At 32.1% G+C, this 19,176-nt stretch overlaps 8 protein-coding genes across 12 annotated transcripts; 4 read left to right on the top strand and 4 right to left on the bottom strand.

The window, feature by feature from the left end:
• The first annotated feature begins 33 nt into the window (after positions 1–33).
• On the top strand, positions 34–1,432 carry LOC117214438 (40S ribosomal protein S2-like). 2 transcript variants are annotated; one of them, XM_033460548.1, is made up of 4 exons: positions 34–154; positions 481–829; positions 915–1,115; positions 1,185–1,432. In XM_033460548.1, exons 2-4 carry the CDS (start codon positions 482–484, stop codon positions 1,407–1,409), a joined length of 774 nt encoding a protein of 257 aa, XP_033316439.1. In that variant the 5' UTR covers positions 34–154; position 481; the 3' UTR covers positions 1,410–1,432. The 2 variants fall into 2 exon arrangements, with proteins under 2 accessions (XP_033316439.1, XP_033316438.1); XM_033460547.1 differs by having other exon boundaries at positions 915–1,432.
• Positions 1,433–1,623: 191 nt separating this feature from the next.
• On the bottom strand, positions 1,624–2,278 carry LOC117214441 (probable DNA-directed RNA polymerases I and III subunit RPAC2). Its single transcript, XM_033460553.1, has 3 exons — positions 2,146–2,278; positions 1,952–2,049; positions 1,624–1,880 (listed from the first exon to the last, which is right to left on the bottom strand). The coding sequence occupies exons 1-3, from the start codon at positions 2,161–2,163 to the stop codon at positions 1,670–1,672; spliced, it is 327 nt and encodes a 108-aa protein (XP_033316444.1). The 5' UTR covers positions 2,164–2,278; the 3' UTR covers positions 1,624–1,669.
• A 25-nt stretch (positions 2,279–2,303) lies between these two features.
• LOC117214439 (growth arrest and DNA damage-inducible proteins-interacting protein 1) lies at positions 2,304–3,498 on the top strand. The gene is made up of 2 exons (XM_033460549.1): positions 2,304–2,991; positions 3,069–3,498. The coding sequence occupies exons 1-2, from the start codon at positions 2,546–2,548 to the stop codon at positions 3,409–3,411; spliced, it is 789 nt and encodes a 262-aa protein (XP_033316440.1). The 5' UTR covers positions 2,304–2,545; the 3' UTR covers positions 3,412–3,498.
• Positions 3,499–3,864: 366 nt separating this feature from the next.
• Positions 3,865–7,949, bottom strand: LOC117214434. Its single transcript, XM_033460544.1, has 5 exons — positions 7,150–7,949; positions 6,672–6,921; positions 4,600–4,848; positions 4,281–4,528; positions 3,865–4,191 (listed from the first exon to the last, which is right to left on the bottom strand). The coding sequence occupies exons 1-5, from the start codon at positions 7,802–7,804 to the stop codon at positions 3,986–3,988; spliced, it is 1,608 nt and encodes a 535-aa protein (XP_033316435.1). The 5' UTR covers positions 7,805–7,949; the 3' UTR covers positions 3,865–3,985.
• Positions 7,950–10,472: 2,523 nt separating this feature from the next.
• LOC117214201 (protein ILRUN) lies at positions 10,473–12,285 on the top strand. 2 transcript variants are annotated; one of them, XM_033460087.1, is made up of 4 exons: positions 10,473–10,690; positions 10,980–11,230; positions 11,586–11,944; positions 12,021–12,285. In XM_033460087.1, the coding sequence occupies exons 2-4, from the start codon at positions 11,076–11,078 to the stop codon at positions 12,125–12,127; spliced, it is 621 nt and encodes a 206-aa protein (XP_033315978.1). In that variant the 5' UTR covers positions 10,473–10,690; positions 10,980–11,075; the 3' UTR covers positions 12,128–12,285. The 2 variants fall into 2 exon arrangements, with proteins under 2 accessions (XP_033315978.1, XP_033315977.1); XM_033460086.1 differs by lacking the exon at positions 10,473–10,690 and having other exon boundaries at positions 10,879–11,230.
• On the bottom strand, positions 12,013–15,126 carry LOC117214198 (thymidylate synthase). 3 transcript variants are annotated; one of them, XM_033460083.1, is made up of 5 exons: positions 13,814–14,006; positions 13,473–13,736; positions 13,128–13,390; positions 12,829–13,057; positions 12,013–12,502 (listed from the first exon to the last, which is right to left on the bottom strand). In XM_033460083.1, exons 1-4 carry the CDS (start codon positions 14,004–14,006, stop codon positions 12,848–12,850), a joined length of 930 nt encoding a protein of 309 aa, XP_033315974.1. In that variant the 3' UTR covers positions 12,013–12,502; positions 12,829–12,847. The 3 variants fall into 3 exon arrangements, with proteins under 3 accessions (XP_033315974.1, XP_033315975.1, XP_033315973.1); XM_033460084.1 differs by lacking the exon at positions 12,013–12,502 and adding an exon at positions 14,988–15,126 and having other exon boundaries at positions 12,703–13,057; positions 13,814–13,992; XM_033460082.1 differs by lacking the exon at positions 12,013–12,502 and having other exon boundaries at positions 12,703–13,057.
• Positions 14,674–16,416, top strand: LOC117214197 (peroxisomal membrane protein PEX16). Its single transcript, XM_033460081.1, has 5 exons — positions 14,674–15,002; positions 15,084–15,330; positions 15,409–15,682; positions 15,763–15,866; positions 15,960–16,416. Exons 1-5 carry the CDS (start codon positions 14,873–14,875, stop codon positions 16,213–16,215), a joined length of 1,011 nt encoding a protein of 336 aa, XP_033315972.1. The 5' UTR covers positions 14,674–14,872; the 3' UTR covers positions 16,216–16,416.
• A 382-nt stretch (positions 16,417–16,798) lies between these two features.
• On the bottom strand, positions 16,799–18,771 carry LOC117214199 (toll-interacting protein-like). Its single transcript, XM_033460085.1, has 6 exons — positions 18,694–18,771; positions 18,065–18,238; positions 17,820–17,953; positions 17,528–17,732; positions 17,267–17,437; positions 16,799–17,193 (listed from the first exon to the last, which is right to left on the bottom strand). Exons 1-6 carry the CDS (start codon positions 18,769–18,771, stop codon positions 17,083–17,085), a joined length of 873 nt encoding a protein of 290 aa, XP_033315976.1. The 3' UTR covers positions 16,799–17,082.
• Between the last annotated feature and the right edge of the window lie 405 nt (positions 18,772–19,176).

Genomic DNA, 19,176 nt, shown 5'->3' with positions numbered 1-19,176 from the left:
TTAGTTAAATGAAAACATTAAGAGTTCGTGTTTTATTGAAATGTATATTTAAATATCGGATGTAGCATCTAATCGAGATATATCGACTTATTCGACTTCGTGAATGTGAGAGAGGTGATGGACTTTCTCCTGTAACTCAGGAGAGAGGAGGAACGTAAGTATGCTACGAATAATTTTTTCATTTTCATTATTCGATTCTCTATAAAACACGTTTTTGTTACTTTTATAAATATAAAAAATCCTATAATTTTAATAAATATTGTAAAAATTAAATTTTGTATTTAAAATATCAATCTACTAGTCATCAGAGACACGCGTTTTGGGGTCAGTGTGGTACTGCCCCCTAACGAATAAAATATTTCTACCGTTCAAAAACATAATCCAAGCCTAACCTAACTATTTTATTAAATACATTATTTAATTATTTAGTTTTTCACTTAATAATCTATAAATCTTATTTCTTTTGTCAATGTCAAACAGAATGGCGGACACTGCTCCAGCCGCGCGTGGAGGTTTTCGTGGAGGGTTTGGTTCTCGTGGAGGAGGTGACCGTGGAGGTCCAAGAGGCAGAGGCCGTGGAGGCAGAGGTCGAGGTCGTGGTCGTGGACGTGGTAAAGAAGATAGCAAAGAATGGATCCCAGTAACTAAACTTGGACGCCTTGTTAGAGATGGAAGAATAGAATCCTTAGAACACATCTATCTCTTTTCCTTGCCTATCAAAGAATATGAGATCATTGACAAATTCCTTGGAGTTGAATTGAAAGATGAAGTACTGAAAATCATGCCAGTACAGAAACAAACCAGAGCTGGACAGCGTACTCGTTTCAAGGTAACTTTATATAGGCATAACTTCTCAAATGTTGATCTAGTATGATTATCACTAGAGATGATATTAGTAATTTCCCATTTTATAGGCTTTCGTAGCTATTGGGGATTATAAAGGCCACATTGGCCTAGGTGTAAAATGCTCTAAGGAAGTGGCCACTGCCATTCGTGGAGCTATCATACTGGCTAAGCTTTCAGTTGTGCCAGTACGTCGTGGTTATTGGGGAAACAAGATTGGTGATCCTCACACTGTACCCTGTAAAGTTACTGGCAAGTGTGGATCGGTTCAGGTGCGTTTAATTCCAGCACCGAGGGGTACAGGTATCGTATCAGCGCCTGTGCCTAAGAAATTATTACAGATGGCTGGTATAGAGGACTGCTATACCTCGGCCAGAGGATCTACTTGTACTCTTGGTAATTTTGCAAAAGCTACCTATGCAGCTATTGCCAAAACCTATGCCTACTTAACACCAGATCTCTGGCACGATCAGGCGCTAAGGAAAGCTCCTTATCAAGAGTTCGCAGACTATTTGTCAAAAAGCCACAGAGTTGTGGGCAGACAGAGGCCTGCTGAGGTTGCCTAAGAAATAAACTTCCATATAAATTACCTAATTCTGGTCATTTTCCCTTTCCTTTCCTATTTTTATTATATACCATATTTTGTAGGTAGACTGGTAAATGTTTATGCACTTATGGTATATAAAGATGCAAAAATTTACAGAACACACATGTAATATAAAAAAATATTGTAAAATATTATCTAGTTAAATATTAATATTCATAAATAATAATAATTATAAAGTAAAAATCAAATAAATTATATATTTCTGTAAAAAATACTACTCTATGTACTATCTACAAACATATCTCTAGAAGTCTTAAACTGTTCATAAGCATTGTTGAAAGTTTCTATAGTGTGATCACAAATCTTTTCAAAATCTTGTAATCCTTTTCTTAGTATGTCTATAGCTTTTCCGTTTTTCGCTTGGATCCTCAAGTATATGTTTCCTTCTGCTGGATGATTGACGAAACAAGCACAAAACTCCACATCAGGACTGTAATAAAGATGATTAATAATTAATGGTCTATTTATGGTTGAACTTACGTTCTAATTAATGCGGCGTACTTTTGCGAGATTACTGCTACTAAGGAATTTCCCAAAGTATAACCTTCACCCATGAATACAAAAGTTTTACATTTCTCGGATGATTGTTCGCTAACCACCTGTATATAAAATAAAGTATCGATAATAGGTTATGTTTTATATTTTACATTGCAAAACATATAATCTATATAATTTAATATTAATAAATATCGTACCTCTGCTAATCGACCCATTTTATCAACTATTAAACTAATTATTGTAAAATATATTATATTATTATAATATTAAATTCACAGTATCATCAACATCGACACAAACTCGTTGAACATACAGACGTTGTTATACTACATAGCCTAACCTGACATAATGTTAGATACATAACTTGACATAACCTATTTACTTTATGTTCATATTCACTTAGTGTATTGCAAGATAGATTTAATGATCTTAATAAGAAATATTAATTATAACTTTCATTAATTGCAAAGAACAATATAGTTCGATGATTTAGTTAAATAAGGGAAACATTTTTCATTACTTAATTCCAAAGTTGTTAATAATTCTGCATTATTAATATAATAAACAACGCGAAAATAAACAAAAGGAGGGCAAAAAATGTCTATAAAACAGCTAATTTTCAATGGACCATTGAAGTTAAGATTTCAAAATATTGGTCCAAGATATTTCTTTTCAAAGGAAAATAAAATTATTGAATCCGCTGAGGAGGAACCTATCCTTATAGAAGAGAAAGATTATGCTGAGTTAGAAAGAAAGAGAAATAAATCAAGACTTACAGAAGCACATAGGAATATATTGTTAGGGAAAAAGCCTTACAATACACCACAAGATTGGTTTCATGAGACAGTCAAATACAAGAAACGAATATTAGGAAGGTATGGAATGGAAGCTTTAGGAGAATCTGCAGGGTTGGCTTGGCCTACTCCTGAAGAAGTAGAAGACATGAAAGAATATGAAAGTCTTGCACATCCACTAAATATTCAAGAAAGATTACAACAGATTAAAGAAAAAAAGAAAATGGAAGAAGAAGCATTGTTAGCTAAGTATGTAAAAATAGTAACATTATATATATATATACTATAATATAGCAATAAATGTCTAAATATATATCCTTCTATAGGCAAGCGGAAATAGAAAAGAAAATGGCCACTATGAAGCAATTAATAGCTCAGGTACAAGAAAAAATAGCTCAAAAGCAGAAGGTAGAATTGGAAGCTAAAGAGCGAAGGGAACGTAAGATTGAAGAGATTAGACGTCAATTGATAGCTCAAGGAACTATGTCCGCAACAAAACTAACAGAGGCAGTGACTATGGCAGAAAAAGATGAGAAAAAGTTAAAGAAGGAACTGAAGAAAGCAAAGGCATTGGAGAGAGAAAAGAAAATAGCAGAACGATTGCTTAGAGAATCTGAAAGTAATAAAGCAGAGGAAGATGAAGATGAAACAGATTCTCAACAAAAATAATTAAATACCTACGAAACAGACAGTTTGATGAAAACGTGTTGTATTGTAAAATAATTTCTACATAGTAAAATGAACACTTTACAAACATTCATTGTTAGTTAAATTCCTACTTCTCCGTATATAAAATTTTCAAAGTAATCAGAGTTTAAAAGAATAATAATATTTACAGCTCGTAGTAAATATTGTATTTTCTTTTACTAATACAAAAAACGGTACATATTATTTTGTAAGGGCTAAAAGAAAACTATACTAATATGTAGTATTAAATGACTCGATAAGACACATATCCAGGCACAATTGGAGCAATAATATGCTGCATTTCATTCAACTTTGCTCACTCATAGGTTTCGAGAATCTTCAAAGGAATGTAATAACCATTTTTGCTCTGATCATCATATGAGACTTGCTGTAGCACTTTCGAAAAAAATCAGCTTTCAACCATTGATTCTTGAAATTCCTTTTCATCGATACCACTATGAATATCTTCTCCGTTTTCCACTTGATCGCAGTCCTGATTATTTTGTACGTGCAGCTCGTCAATTACAATTAATCGCAACTTGTTTTTCCCCATATGTCAGGCAGATTGAATTTGCGATGGAGATGACAATTCATAGAACTGGAAACTTAACTCCTCTCCAAAAAGATTTTCAGGTGTAATGATTTCTGGTTCAACCATGTTCAGGCCCAAAGTAGTAGGATTTAGATCTGTGACTAGATAACCTTCACTGATAAGTCCACATTCTTCTGCAACCACTTCCTTTGATACTGGGTTAAGGAAATCTACAAAGATATATTTGCCAACTTAATCAATAACATTCAAAGTTGAACTCTTATTCATAAAAGCTTCACTGTTTAATTAATTCGATTACCACTCTCTTTCACAGGATAATGAAGCTCCTGTGTTTGTTGATTGGATTGGGTTGATTCATGTTCATTGTTGGAGACTATCATAGGTACAAGATATTGTACCTCTACTTCCTTCTTGATACCACTAAGGATTTCTTCAGCACAGTGTTCTAGCGTCACAGAATTCACTACATTATCAGCCTCTTCTTCTGAAGACTGTTGTGTAATGCTGGCAGTTGCCGCTTCTACTTCATCTATTGAATTCATTTCACTGAAAATGTAAGTGGTTAAAGTAAATAAACATTCCATCATAAATTTTTTATCTAAACAGTGATTAATTACCTGATGTTCTTTCTCAGATTTTCAACTTCAAGAGTGTTCTTGCTCATTTGCTTTATGGAAGAATTAGCGTTAAAATTGTTAATGGATTGTCTAGGTCTAGGATCTCCTGAGCGATTCGCAATGGCCCATAAGTGACCAGCTCCATGCGGTGCCTTTGATCCCTTCCTGAAGTGGGGATTTATGGAGAGATTGTGCCGCACAGAATTTTTCCAACGGTCATCGTTGCTTTTGTAATAGGGAAAGTGTTCTCTAGATATAATAAGAAAAATAATTTATTAATTTTCCAAATATAGTAAACAAAAATAAGTAAGTTAGGCGGGAGTTGATAAATTTTAGAAAAATTGTTTTACAATATAGAATTTACTATATAGAAAAATTCTAATTTTGTCACTTATTCAATGAGCAATAAATAATCATGTGAATGTCTACATTTGCATAATGACAGACGTTTAAATAGTTCCTGTCACTTGTCGGTTCAACGTCGACAAGCGTGCTCACCCCACGAGAACAATTTTCTTCACCTGCTTGCGGCGACGTCACGGAGTGTTACACACTCCCCTAATTAATTCTCTGTCTTTAGGAAAAGACGAAAGACCCGCTGAAACGCCCCAAGCATAAGGCTTTAAATAGTAACTTTATCTGATCCAATAACTACATACATGTATCTAATGATTATGCAAACAAAAAAAGAACAATGCACCTTTACATTATAGATTTTTATTGATTTTCATTATGGTTGGTTTCAAATAATATGAAATATCACTTAATTTGAAAATTTGTTTGGTATATGTGACCTAATTACTAAAAATAAGTTAAAAATATCAAAAGCTATCCAAAGTATGAGTGCAAAATACCCAGAGTAACAACTGATTTCTTTCAGAAAGAATAAATTTGTTAATTGTTCTATACAGTAAAGAGAATTTTATATATCAGTTATATTTTATTAAACCATTTTGATCCTCTTCATTAAATAACCAATACCATTAATACATACATTAAATACGTAAAAAAGGAGAAATCAAAAGGGAGAAAATAAAATAAAAGATCAAATGTATCTATAAAAATGTCATTTTGTAGATTTGTAAGTATCGAATTCATCTGCCTGGAAGTGATTCATCCTAAGTGTACTATGTAATACATTCGGTATATATGGTATACATTTCCTTCGAACCGTAGGAAATGTAGGAAACGAGTTTCTACGAATTTACGAGAACGTGGTCCGCGTCGATGCGGGGTAGCTGGTCGGGGAGGGTCGCGTTCTTAGATGGTACCCCTTGGCACCGCTGCCCTCGCTACGCAGTGGTACCAGCTGGTACCGGCTCTTTTGCTCGTTTCAACCCTCCCTCTACTCTCCACCAACACGAATGTGCACAATTTACTGGTTCTGTGCTTTCACCTGTTCGATCGAAGGTTTGTCAAATATAGATAATATAGATAATCGAGCCCCTGAACTCATTTTCAATCCTCCTCTTACAATATTTATCTAGTACATAATTGTATTTCATTCTTATAGTTCTAACGTCTGTGAATTTAGTTAAAATTTTACGTATTCTTTTCCGTATCCTCCATTCTCGTATTTTAACTTAATTTCAATAGAACATTGTGGATTTTGTGTTCATAGAGAATTTGGGTCAAGGCTTATCACAGATAGTTTTCAACAAATAATTCTGATAATAAAGATTAGTGTCTTGACTATGAATGTTTCTAGGAAATTTAAATGTAGAAAGATTTATGAAATGTACTTGATATGGGAAAAGATGCAAGATATCCAAAGAAAATATTCATTAAGAAAATTCTATTTATGTTCCATTCATGCTTTCAAAAATATGAATTTGCATAAATACCTAAATTATTAATTACCATATTATTACTAATTATTATTTTATAAATTCAGTACCTATACAAAGTTCTAGTGGTTTAAATACGAAGTCTACTGAAAATTGTTCTATTAAAATGAATATATATATATATTCTAAAATGAATATATAATAATTCCTTTTTTCTACTTTCTTTTTCATTGAATTGACGAGTGTGGCTTCCGAGGGGTTCAAATACTCTTGGAAAGTACTCACGAGATCCACTGATAAATAGCTGACACCGTGAGCTCTCCCCTTTCCCGGAGAGCGTGTTCGATAAGCTCTGTGTACGTGAAAGGCGGCTTCTTTGGGCCGTTACATCGGGAAGACGCAAAATTTCTATTATCCAGGCTAGAGTAACTATGATTCGACTCCTGATGTGACGATCCGTTTTCGTTGTAACTCCTTTTCACGTCGTTCACGTAAGTAGACCCATAAGAACGTCCATTTACCCTTGTCTTATTCCCTGCGTAAAAAATATGAAACATATGGTTTCTTCGAACTATATTGATGAATAATTTTGTAAATACATAGGAACAACGAGCATGGCGCGATTTCCTGTGTAAAAGTGCGAAGTATAGAATAAAAGTTTCTCATTTTTTAGCTTAGTTTTGAAGGTAATAGACTTTGAAAACTTATCAAGTAATTAACTATTAAACATAAAGGTTTGACAATATCTTGAATAGCTGCACACCGCTGTGAACGTCTTTGGGCGAAGGTACAGTGGACTTTTCGTCAGCAGCCTCGATAAACGGATCCAACTTGAAATCCAGCAACCAGGAAAGGTTTCCAGTCTCCTGATCATCAAATTGTTGCTGCTGATGACTACTAGAAGACGCATCGGTCTTGCCCTGTTGCATGTTAGGCGATGGAACGGTAACAACTGGCTCCCAATAGTCAGAGCCAATAGGATAGCTCGTTTCCGCGATTTGGATCTCTTGGATCACTTGTTCTTGCCTGTGTTCGGACGACGAGGAGGATGTGGTAGGTGAAGCCGCGATATCGACAATGTTTTGCTGGGATTCTAGCTCCGAGACGGTTGTCCAGGTGCAATTAGTGCCGTCCACGAGAAGTACTTCCAATCGAGCGACTGGACACTCGTCGACGGCTTCCTGGGCCGATAACGGAGAGAATAGAGCCGCGGTGTCTCCTATTACTTGGTTGGAGGCGACTACTTCCATTGGAGCCTCGATTTCTTGGTACTGATACCGTTTGTGACCGTTCTGGACCTCCTCGCAGAAGCTCTCGATATCCAGATCCTCGAAGATGCGTTTCTTCCCGACACGGGACTGGTTGTCCGATAACTCGTGCTCAGGGACACCGCCCGTGCCAGAGGACGGCCCAATCATGCTGTCGAAGGCAAGTTTTAGTTCATTTCTTATACTAATGCCATGGTGTGCCAGGAAAGTAAATTGCGAATTTTTATGAACGTAACACTAAAGAAGCGAAATCTGAATAGAAATTTGTTTCATGTGTTAAATATTATAATAAATACTCTTCTTTCAATATTTTATATATCTTTGCATTATACATTATACACTATGTGCATTTTTGCGCCTGCAAATTTTTCACAAATCTATAAAAATCCGCAGTCTAGTAACAGGAATGTTTCTCGGCAAGTGGCAATATTATCAAAACCCAATTTCCATACTTTTCCATACTCTAGCTTTTGTATCAGTTACAGCTCACTCATTTTCGCTAGTACGTGCGATTTTATTTATAACGATTTATCGAAATACGTGTATTAGATACGCATCACGAAAATGTAAGAACCGCGTATTAAGCAACGTCCCTACAATTCTGTGTCAAACTTGAAGAAAAATGATAATTTGATAAATTTCATTCATTCTTCTCTTTTTACAAATTCATTCAATGTATTCGCTGTATACGATGTCGAATTGAATGAATTTGTTTCTTAAGGACGACTGAATTAAAAGATGAAGTTTAGGCGCAAACCAGCTGTCTCGTGAAAACTCTATAGAATTCACGAAAATATAAAAGTAGCGTAGATAACCCATTGAGAATCATAGTTACGCTAATACATTTCGTTTGTAATTTCTTTTAATTGATTTGCATTAGCAGATTTTATCGAATTTACATTGTATACTTTTGTAATATGGAATATTTTAATTTTGTTATTATTTCTTCTTTTATCTAAATTTTATACTTTCATAAAATTAAAAAAAAAAATTAAAGTATTTTATAACACTATGATGTATCATTTTTTTTCAAGTGAAATTCTTATCGTACCTTCGATTTGTGTAATGAACTTCTGTAATGTATCTACTATTTTAATATACGTTTTGTAACCTGATAAAACAATAACCTACTTTGTTTACGTTTTTCTAATAGCATTTACGCAACTTTTACGTATTACATGCATGTATTTTACTGCTTGGTCTTTAATGGGTTAAATAATGATACTCCAAATTGGCCACAATATCGAATCCACCTATACTTACCTTAATTCTCCCAATGAAGATTTCGACGAGATTATTATCACCAATTATTCCGCGATCGTCGAAACGGAGCTATTAATCGTAAAATAACTTCTAACTTTCATCACGATGTCCTAACGTCAATATGAAAGTAATTTTCCAAGGATTTTGAACGTTTCATCGATACACGAGCTCGCGTAAAAAAAAAAAGGAAAAAAAGAAAAGCTTGGGATTATCGGTGATGAAGAACTCGCGACTAATTAACGATAGCCACTGGTTCACACGGTTCAAATATGTCTCATTGCGAACTACACTCCCGTTTTCAATCGACACTCATCCCTTTTTGTCCACTTTGTACGCGAAATCACCTTGCGATCGGACGTTTTTGGAATATCTACATGATCAACTTCGGATCGCGACTGTCTTCTCTTTCGTATTTCAATTGTTACGCGGCGTGATGCGCACGCATCCTCGAGACCTGATGCAGGAGGGGCCGTAGGCGCATGCGCAGTGCGACAACAGAGATTTGGCGCTTAAGTGCGTTCACGTAACAAGAACAAGAAATGTTATTACACATACTGTAAGAAATAAAAGATGAGAATAGTTTATATTTTAATACTTACAAACTTATAAAATAAACTTATAAAATAAAGGTATATACGATTTTTATTTTGAATAATCGTTATTTAAGGAATTGAAACTTTTCTTCTCATTATAATTCTTATATCGGTTACTATATCACTACTAGCTTATTGCTTTGCTTGTTTCGATTCTTGTATCAATTTTACAATACATTAAAATAGTTCATTGTTTATTAGACTGCGGATATCTATTCATTTATGGGAAACTTCAGAAATGCACGTAATATGGAAAAATATATGAAATATTCAAAATGTAACATCTGTTATGATATTTAATAGATACAAAAAATTTCTGTTAAGCTTATGTATATCATAAATAGAGTTGAAGAGATATTTATGCAAACTATTATAATATTTTTAAGGATAAAATTTGAAAATTTTTATTTCTACATTCTCTCTTATTGTAAATTTCAAGAAATTGAAGTATTTATAACAATATGATTTGTAATTTCATATCTTTAATAATATAACTAAGAAAGTGGAAAGTGGAAAATAAAAATTTATTTCGTTCACTAAATATTATAACAAGTGCTTCATTTTAAATGTTTTATAATTTATATTTTTGTATGTTATGTTTTTGTACTATGTTCTGTTAGATTGTGAAAATATAAGTAATATAGTAGTTAAAGATATAAACAGTATAGATAGGAATAGAAAGAATAGGTTTAAAGAACAGATTTAAAAAATAGATTCAAGAAATGAAGAAATGCAAACCGGAAATCATTCTAAATTGAAAGGTAAAGAATAAGAATAATAAATAAAAAAATAAATATTATGTTCTTTACATATATTTGCATTCTGTGCATTCTTACATTTGTAGATTTTTGATAAACGCATAAGAATCTACAATCTACGATAAATTATGTTTTACTTGATTATAATACGCTAATAATTAAAATTCATTTGACCCCTACATATATGCAACCCAAGTTGCGTGTATGTAGGACCGCGTTGACGCTGTGGACGAGTTGATTTCGAGAAGGGATCGACGTCCGTTTTGCGTATTTATTTATTCGCTGTAGAAACACGGAGACTAGCAGCGTTCAAGGTCAAGGTGACATCACGCAAATAAAGGGATAGAAGGCGACAGAGTTGGATTTTTACCATCCACGGGGCTGTACTCATAATCGGTACATTTTTGGGTAGAGTGTGAAGTGTATGTATCCACTGCGCACAGATCATAGACATCAGAAGTATAGACCGCGGATGCCGTGTTGAGAAAATGGGCTTCGTTAAAAAAGAGATAGAGAAATAAATAACGCGTCTCTCTTTCCTTTTCTATGGGCGGAGCATAGTATCTGTTAGAAAGAGACAGTGATACCACGTTAGATATGTCTATCTCTTTTTTAACGAGGACCATGCTCTTCATTTGACACCCGCGGTCTATATTTTTCATGTCTATGGCAGGGATGAACGTCATGAAGAATGACATTTAAAATTTGCAGTTAAAGATCAAACGATAACAGAACAGAGAAGTCTCACGGACTCGCGGTGTGACAGTTCCCATTACATGGAGTATTGAACGAGGGACGAAATACATTATGAACATGGACAACGTGGACCACCATTTGCTTCACCAGTTTAGTTGTCTAGGCACCACCGACAGAGATGATCTGGTGAAGCAGCTGCAAAAGCTGCTGGCTGGCAGCCAGCTCAACGAAACTACTGCTGAGTTCTTTTTGGATATGAATAATTGGTGAGATACTCTCCCACTTGTAATCGTTCTACGTTGGTCAAGTTTAGTCCACCGACCTAACCCTACCGTCGCCATGTTTACTTGTTGTATTGCCTTATCCATCCTTGCTTATTTATGCGTTTATATCACTGACAACTCACACTCGCATAACATTTGCAATTTCTTCAGTTATTGTTCATGTATTACATAAATTGTTGTTCAATGGAGTAACTGCTACATTAGAATATCAACTTATTCTTTAAAACTATAATTATGAAAGACAAATATGGTGACTATTGTATAGACATTTGTTGATGAAACATAAACAAATACGTAAATGTATATGTACGTGCAAATAATCTACATAAAATTTTAGGAATCTCCAAGCGGCAATTTGTAGCTACTTTGACTTTGAGTCTCCAGTTCAACATAATTTTCCTTGTATGATGCTGATAAGCGATAGCACTATTGGCGAAGGAGAATCAATACCACCACTTACTAATTTTCGAAAATCATGGCATATACAAAACAGTGGTAGAGAAGCGTGGCCTGATGGAGTTTGCTTACAGTATATAGGAGGAGTGCAAATGGGTGAATGTACAAAAATACCAGTCCCATCTCTAGGCCCAGGAGAAATAACAGAGGTGAGCGTGGATCTTCAAAGTCCTCCACATTGTGGTACATTTCAAAGTAAATGGAGGATGATGGTAAAATCTACAGAAATCTTGTTTGGAGGTAAAATCATTTACCTTCTTGTTGTTACTCATCTGTGATATTATCTTTTAGTAATAATCTCTTTTTTCAAATTTAGATATTATTTGGATAACTATTACAGTAAGTGAAAGTGGCACTCTGGCCATTACTCAACAACTGCATCAATTAAGTACTTCATCGTCTAATGATACAAGGATGTGCTAGCCCCTAATATCCAGAGAATTTTCTTAATTTTCTTCACATTTTTTAAACGCTTTCGATTATTTTTTAAATCAACCAAATTAAATATGACATGTTCGTTTAAAATATCACTTTAAAGATACTAGAAACGTTTTTATTTCCTTCTACAATCACGCGAGAAAGTAATATTTTCAATGGATAATTATATATATGATTTAAGATAGTACTGGACCTAGACTCTGTATAGAAGTAAAATTTTGTTAAATTGTGAAAGTTGCTTACACAAGGCCTTTTACCGTCCATGCTTGTCAGTTACATCCTTTTGAAAAATCTTCTTTTACTTGATTGTTTCTGTGATGCAAAGTGTAGCGAAATGATTATGGTTTATACTTGTTAGAGCTGTAACAGACATGTATGGACCACTTTTGAAAATAATACTGATAGAAATTGATATAAATATAAATAACTAGAAAAAATATATATATACAAAAAATATATATATATTTTTTTGCGTGTATATGTATGTATAATTATTAAGATACGAGTTTATTAAAGATATGAACGAAAACTTTTTATTAGAAAATAAAGTATAGATATGGTTGAAATATAATAATGCTATATGAATATATATTCATTTACCAATTTAATATCAATCGAACATGTATTTTCTTAATGACCGAATCTTACTTCTAGATAAAAACGTGTACATAAGCTTGTGTCAGTACTCTGTGTTCAATTTTGTTTTTAAACAGCCATTGGCATAGATAACTTTGTGTGTGGGTTGTATCCGATAAGTTCGATATCATCTGCTGTAAAATCTTCTATGTTTTCAACGTTCCTAACGATTTTTAAATATGGGAATGGTTTTGGCACACGTTTTATTTGTTCCTCGAGTGCGGATATGTGATTGAGGTATACGTGACAGTCACCCATTGTATGTACAAATTCACCTGGCTAAAAATAAACAAAGAGATACAAGTTTCTGTTAAAAAATTTTGCCAATTTTCCTTTCTTGTAAATTTACCTTTAAATTTGAAATGTGTGCCAGCATATAAGTTAACAAAGAATAAGATGCGATATTAAATGGTACGCCAAGACCCATGTCAGCGCTTCTTTGATAAAGTTGACATGATAACTCTCCATTGTTCACATAAAATTGTACAAGACAATGACAGGGAGGTAGAGCCATTTTTGAAATGTCGCCTGGGTTCCATGCTGACATTATAATTCGCCTATCATTGGGAGAATGTTGTATCTTATCTATGATCTGTTTTAACTGATCTATCCCTGTATAAACAAACCTTTCAGTGTACTTGTAGATAATTAAATTTGTACAATTAAACATAGGAATATTCGATTATTGTCTTACCTTGTCCACTATAATCTGTATCCATATTTTGGTACCTTGCACCATAATGTCTCCATTGAAATCCATAAACAGGTCCTAAATCTCCTTCTTCCCTATCTGTGAAGCCACAAGAGTCTAGGAACTCACGTGAACTGTTTGCATCCCATATGTGGACATCCTTTTGACTTAATTCTTTGGCATTTGTCGATCCTCTAATAAACCATAACAACTCCTCCACTACACCCCTCCAAAATACTCGCTTTGTAGTTAGCAATGGGAATACATCTATGGTAATGATATCTTGTTATTGTAATTAAATATATAAGATATTAAACTTCTATTAAAGTATGAAAAATACTTACTGTCTCGTAAATTAAATCGCATCTGTGTCCCAAAAATGGACAATGTGCCTACACCTGTACGATCATCTTTCCTCGTCCCTTCTTTTATAATTTTCTTTATTAAATTTAAATATTGATATTCTTCGTGTTCTTCCCCGTTCTGAGTACATTTTTGAATTTCATTCGTTTCATTCGTTATTCTATATTTATTCATAATTCAAGAAAATAAAAGATTTATAATACTATAATAACTAATGTTAATGATTTCGTCGTATAACATGGAGTAAATTTTGGCGGTATTATGTAGCTATAGTAATAAAAATTTTTAATTTAAAAGCTTTTTAAATACGTTAAAATTTGTTAAGAATGAATTTTATTAAAAGCACAAAATTATTAATATTAATTAAAATTATAATATATTTCTTATTTTCATCAATAATTTACGAGAACTTTATATAGACCTGATAGGCGGGAAAATTAATTATATACTTGTACGATTGTTACATCGATGAATGAATTTAATTTGTAAATTTGTACATTTAACATAAGTTTAAAATGATAATAAAATGTATTATGCTAGCATGTTTTAATTTTTCATCATTACTAAATACTATTACGATATTAATATTTATTATAAAAACTAATTCTAATTACATGTGAAATTATTATATCGATAAATATAAACGAACTTAATATAAATTTAGAATAATTATAAAATATTGTATATCATACTAAGATGTTTTAACTTCTCGTTATTATTAGATATTATTATGTCATTAATATTCATTACAAAATATTTATACTTTTAATACATCTTACACAATTTCTCATACTACGTTGTATATATATAGAGAACATGTTTATTCTGACAAGAATTCTATTATATGATAAATTGTTATCACAACTGATAGAAAACAAAATTAAAAACAAATGTTCTTTGTTTGCCCGATCTATCGGAAGAGACCAATGATTTTTGTTCTGTACTATATATAGTGCATAAAATATAGTATATTAATATTGGAAGGTTAATTATTATTGATCACAAAGATCATATTTTATTAGATCGTTTAACAGATCAAAATGGTGTTGGGCAATGTAAATTCTTCCGTGTTGAAAATCATCGAACCATATAGAAAATGGGTTATAGAAAATCCACAATTGTTATCTGAGATTGAAAATACGGTCCATTGCTTACCTTACTTCACGGCTGGTTAGAAAAATTCGTTACTTTTATTCTTCAAATACGATGACTTTTCTCCTCGATTTTTATTCAGTAAACATTTTTTTTTAGGTCATTTTAATAATTCCGCCTTTTGGTCGGAGTTATTATACTCAGCTTCGAATTTGATAGTATTTTTCAATGATTTGTTAATGTGCAGCGGAAAATGTGTTCATTTACAGTTTCCTCAGTTCGAATCAAAAATTAAAATTTGGTTGACTGTGGTAGAATACACGGAGGCTCTTTTTGAGATCACTGCAAAAAAATTATGTGGCCAAACTGGAAGATGGTTCATGATCACTATGGTCCAAATATTTAAGTAAGTAGCATAATATTTCTGAAGTTTAGATTACACGTTCCTCTCAATTATTAATATTTATAAATGAATCCTTCATAGGACTGTGTTAAGACTTCTACTGATTCATCTGTATAAGGAACGTATAATAAAAAGCCCTCCAATACAGCCAATAAACAGAGAAAAGCTAAGCAACTCACATGATGAAAAATTATACGAAGGATTCAGATTGAAACGGTCTGGCACTATTGTTAGGAGTATAAGAAATATCAAGCATTCACACATGCGTACTTGGGAACCATTGTCTTCTAATATTGACAATAATGATAACTTAAATAGATCTTCAGTATCAGAAAAAGATTTAATATTAGCTGAGGTAGAAATGTATTCAAATTCAACTAAGTATAATAGCTCCAGAAAATACTTATTCATTAATATTTCTTATTTCATTTTTAGACTCTTTATATTTTGAAACCACTTTTTCATTTGGCATGTATATCTTTTACTGGAGAAAAACGTTGGCCACCATGGTTGTTATCATTTGCTATTGATTTACTCAGGTAAAAGATAAAATTTAGTACCAAACTTATCAAATAACTACATAAAAAGGGTTGAATTATATAATGATATAAAAACTCAATGTTATTTTACAGTTTAAATATAGCTAGTAAAAGGACAAAAAATATATCATTTAGCAAAGAAGAAGAGAAAGAATTCTTCAGGCGAAGACTTGCTCTGCTCCTTTACATATTAAAGTCTCCATTTTATGATAAGTATAGCTGCATTAGAATATATGCGACTCTAACTGCACTTTCCAATAGAGTACCTTTAGCAAAATTTTTAACAGAGCCAATAAAAAAGTACTTGCCACATTGGCAAAATACATATTTTTACATGTGGTCAAGTTAGTTTATGGAGTTATTAAATGTTTAAGAGAGTTATTGATACACCTTATTTTTGGGGGAATAGGGATTATAAAAGGAATAAGGATAATTTCAAATTTAAAAAAAGAATATTTTTAGCATAAATTTGAAATGACTGATTTTTGTCATAAATTATATAACTGTTGACAAATTTTTATTTATTATAAGTAAGGATAAATTAGCTCTACAATTTACTGAAGCACTTAACAATTCATAGATATATTATTAATATATTTTACATTTGATAGAAAAATTAGAAATATTGTTTTAACTCTATAGCAAAATTGAAAGCCACCATTCCATTTTTGCAAATGCTGTGTTTTAATCAAAATTAGATTGAATACTTTTATAGTATTTGTAGATATATTCTGTTTAAATATGCGTGAGTACAATATTTTTGTAATTCGTTTCCAAACACACAAGTAAAAATATGTAAATGTACACGTTTATTATTTTTTATAAATAGTAAGATCTAAATACAGATTTCTTAACGAATACGGGATCTCCAATGTGTAAATATAGAAAATTGAAATTTTTTATGTTATAGAACGAAACATATGTAGAACGAAACATATGTAGAACGAAACATATAGCTGTATATATAAGATGAAAACAAATGTAAACAGGATGAATGAATATATAAACGATTAAAAGAGATATTTCTTTAAAAATATATATATATTTCCCTGCCCAATATATTTTATGGATTCCCTTATATTAAAATCACTAAATGTTAATATACCATAAAATGCATGGTAGTAATTTGCAAATATATTACACATTCAAATACAATATAGCAAGAAAATACAAATATGGCCTTTGGAGTTAAATGACGAGTTGCATAAAAAGTTACTTATTCACACATTTGGAGTAATGAATTTATAGTTACATCTTTCTTTCCATTATTTGCATCATAAACTGATTTAATTACCTCTTTATCCACATTCGGGAACATCTCTGAAATCTATAAGTTATTACATTATTACAAAAGTTGTTTTATTGCGGAAAAAAGTGAAGCTATTATCTTCTTACATTACCTGTTTTAATATAACTTCAGCATCTGGCATAGAACTGGGAATAATAGGCGGCACTGCAGCTGTAGGAGGTGCTGTGTAGACATTTACTGGTGCATACTGTGTCATGCCAAGCATTGTTGAAGAAGGAACCATCATAATTGGAGGTGCACTCATGTATGGATGACACTTAGTCTATCAAAATGGATAAATTATTAAATACAGGTATTAACTTATTAGTAGTAGATTAAATATATTTTCTGTCATATTACTAATAACTTTTACCGTATAACTAAAAACTAAATTTATCATTCCTTCTTGATTGTCTCCTTGCTTTCCACTAAGCATGTACCAATCTTCGTGCATCTCCCCTTTCTGGAGGACCTTTGATGGAATATCTATGTGACCCCATGCAATTAATTCATCCATTACAAACGAACATTCATCATAAACTTCTACATATATTTGTGAGACTCCTGGTGGCAAGTAACTGAATAATAAAAAGATAAAAGAAAGTAATGGATGGAATAAGTATATAAATTTGATTTATAATAAATTTATTATACAAATTACATACCATTGAATAACTTTGTTCCAGTGTGGATTTTTTGCTCCGTTTGAACATGTGTGTGTTTCATATACAGCATGGCCTACTCTTAATCTCACATAAGGATCCATTCTTGTCATCCCATAGTTTTTTACAAGCTTAGCCTATAGGAAGTATCTTTTTGAAATTACGATTAAAATATTATTACAAAACATACACTACTACTTTTTAAAACTGAATTAACTCCTACATGTCTACTAAAATCATAGAATTACCTGAACAATTGTAATACTAAGTCTACCGACATGGGGTTCATGCATTGTTGGCATGTTCTGCATTTGCAGCTGGTGAAGAGCAAGTGCAGCCTGCTGATCTGCAGCTTCTTGCTGTTGTTGAGCATTGCGCTCTTCCAATCTAAGAAATCCTTGCGGGAGTGGACCTAGAAAAGCCTGGAACATTATTATTATTATTATTATTTCAAATCAATATTTATTTATTCATATATATTGTAAATTTTGCTGGAGGTATGACAAATTCCACTGAATAATTACATCTCATTAATTGGCAACGTTATGTTAATGCAACATTTTATTTGCAGTTTCTTTTCAATCAATTTGCATTACTAATTCTATCATTTAATATAGAATTCCAAGAATTTTTTAAATGTATAATAGTATAATAAACTAATATTGTTTAACAAATCGGCGAATGAGTCATCAAAAAATGAATATTTATGAACTTAACTGTTAATTAATAATAATTAACGAAATGAATCTTTAATTTTAAAATACTATACGATTTGCATTTTAATTTAATTGAATATTAAAAATGAATTGACGTGATGGTATCAGTACTTGATTTCAAAAAGAATTGCAACGTTTGTTGTAAAAGTTACATTATTTACCCGTCTTTTCCACTCTTCGTACAAATCTGATCGCCTTTCGGTTTCCCTAACAGTTATCCGAAGGTTTACTGAATTCATAATTTTTCCTTAATATTCTTAATATAATAGTATAATCGACTTCGATATAAGTGAAACCTGTCAAACTACACGTATTTTTTTTGCATCAGAATAATCATAACACACATCTGTCACGCTGATGTCACGACATCTTAAGAGAATCTTTCAAACACTCGAATTACGTGTACATTTCAAACGCGAATGATATTACAGAAATTCCAATTCCAAACGAAAATCTAGAAGATACGTGAGCTAATAATACAAATGATTCTTATAAAAATATATTTTCCAGCACTAATTAAAAATCTTGAAATAAAATTAAAATATTGTTGTAAGATATAAATCAATTATAAGTAAATATGTATATGTAATGCAATTAATATTAGATTACAATATATAGTAAAATAATAGACTGCATATTTTTAT

This window comes from Bombus bifarius, unplaced genomic scaffold (genome assembly GCF_011952205.1).
Source record: "Bombus bifarius isolate JDL3187 unplaced genomic scaffold, Bbif_JDL3187 scf7180000009200, whole genome shotgun sequence".
Classification (NCBI taxonomy): Eukaryota; Metazoa; Arthropoda; class Insecta; order Hymenoptera; family Apidae; genus Bombus; species Bombus bifarius.
Note: the sequence above shows the minus strand (reverse complement) of the source record. Positions and strands in the feature narration are given on the sequence as shown.

Coding starts and splice junctions, on each gene's coding strand:
- LOC117214438 (XM_033460547.1), top strand. CDS start 482: ATGGCGGACACTGCTCCAGCCGCGCGTGGAGGTTTTCGTGGAGGGTTT. Junction 830..914: donor GACAGCGTACTCGTTTCAAG/GTAACTTTATAT, acceptor CCCATTTTATAG/GCTTTCGTAGCTATTGGGGA.
- LOC117214441 (XM_033460553.1), bottom strand. Junction 1,881..1,951: donor GTAGCAGTAATCTCGCAAAA/GTACGCCGCATT, acceptor TCTTTATTACAG/TCCTGATGTGGAGTTTTGTG.
- LOC117214439 (XM_033460549.1), top strand. CDS start 2,546: ATGTCTATAAAACAGCTAATTTTCAATGGACCATTGAAGTTAAGATTT. Junction 2,992..3,068: donor GAAGAAGCATTGTTAGCTAA/GTATGTAAAAAT, acceptor ATCCTTCTATAG/GCAAGCGGAAATAGAAAAGA.
- LOC117214434 (XM_033460544.1), bottom strand. CDS start 7,804: ATGATTGGGCCGTCCTCTGGCACGGGCGGTGTCCCTGAGCACGAGTTA. Junction 6,922..7,149: donor GCCCAAAGACGTTCACAGCG/GTGTGCAGCTAT, acceptor TTTTTTACGCAG/GGAATAAGACAAGGGTAAAT. Junction 4,849..6,671: donor GCTATTTATCAGTGGATCTC/GTGAGTACTTTC, acceptor TATTATATCTAG/AGAACACTTTCCCTATTACA.
- LOC117214201 (XM_033460087.1), top strand. CDS start 11,076: ATGAACATGGACAACGTGGACCACCATTTGCTTCACCAGTTTAGTTGT. Junction 11,231..11,585: donor TTTTTGGATATGAATAATTG/GTGAGATACTCT, acceptor ATAAAATTTTAG/GAATCTCCAAGCGGCAATTT. Junction 11,945..12,020: donor TACAGAAATCTTGTTTGGAG/GTAAAATCATTT, acceptor TTTCAAATTTAG/ATATTATTTGGATAACTATT.
- LOC117214198 (XM_033460083.1), bottom strand. CDS start 14,006: ATGAATAAATATAGAATAACGAATGAAACGAATGAAATTCAAAAATGT. Junction 13,391..13,472: donor TACAGATTATAGTGGACAAG/GTAAGACAATAA, acceptor TTGTTTATACAG/GGATAGATCAGTTAAAACAG. Junction 13,058..13,127: donor CACACATTTCAAATTTAAAG/GTAAATTTACAA, acceptor GTTTATTTTTAG/CCAGGTGAATTTGTACATAC.
- LOC117214197 (XM_033460081.1), top strand. CDS start 14,873: ATGGTGTTGGGCAATGTAAATTCTTCCGTGTTGAAAATCATCGAACCA. Junction 15,003..15,083: donor CTTACCTTACTTCACGGCTG/GTTAGAAAAATT, acceptor ATTTTTTTTTAG/GTCATTTTAATAATTCCGCC. Junction 15,331..15,408: donor ACTATGGTCCAAATATTTAA/GTAAGTAGCATA, acceptor AATCCTTCATAG/GACTGTGTTAAGACTTCTAC.
- LOC117214199 (XM_033460085.1), bottom strand. CDS start 18,771: ATGAATTCAGTAAACCTTCGGATAACTGTTAGGGAAACCGAAAGGCGA. Junction 18,239..18,693: donor ACGAAGAGTGGAAAAGACGG/GTAAATAATGTA, acceptor ATAATGTTCCAG/GCTTTTCTAGGTCCACTCCC. Junction 17,438..17,527: donor ATTTAGTTTTTAGTTATACG/GTAAAAGTTATT, acceptor CCATTTTGATAG/ACTAAGTGTCATCCATACAT.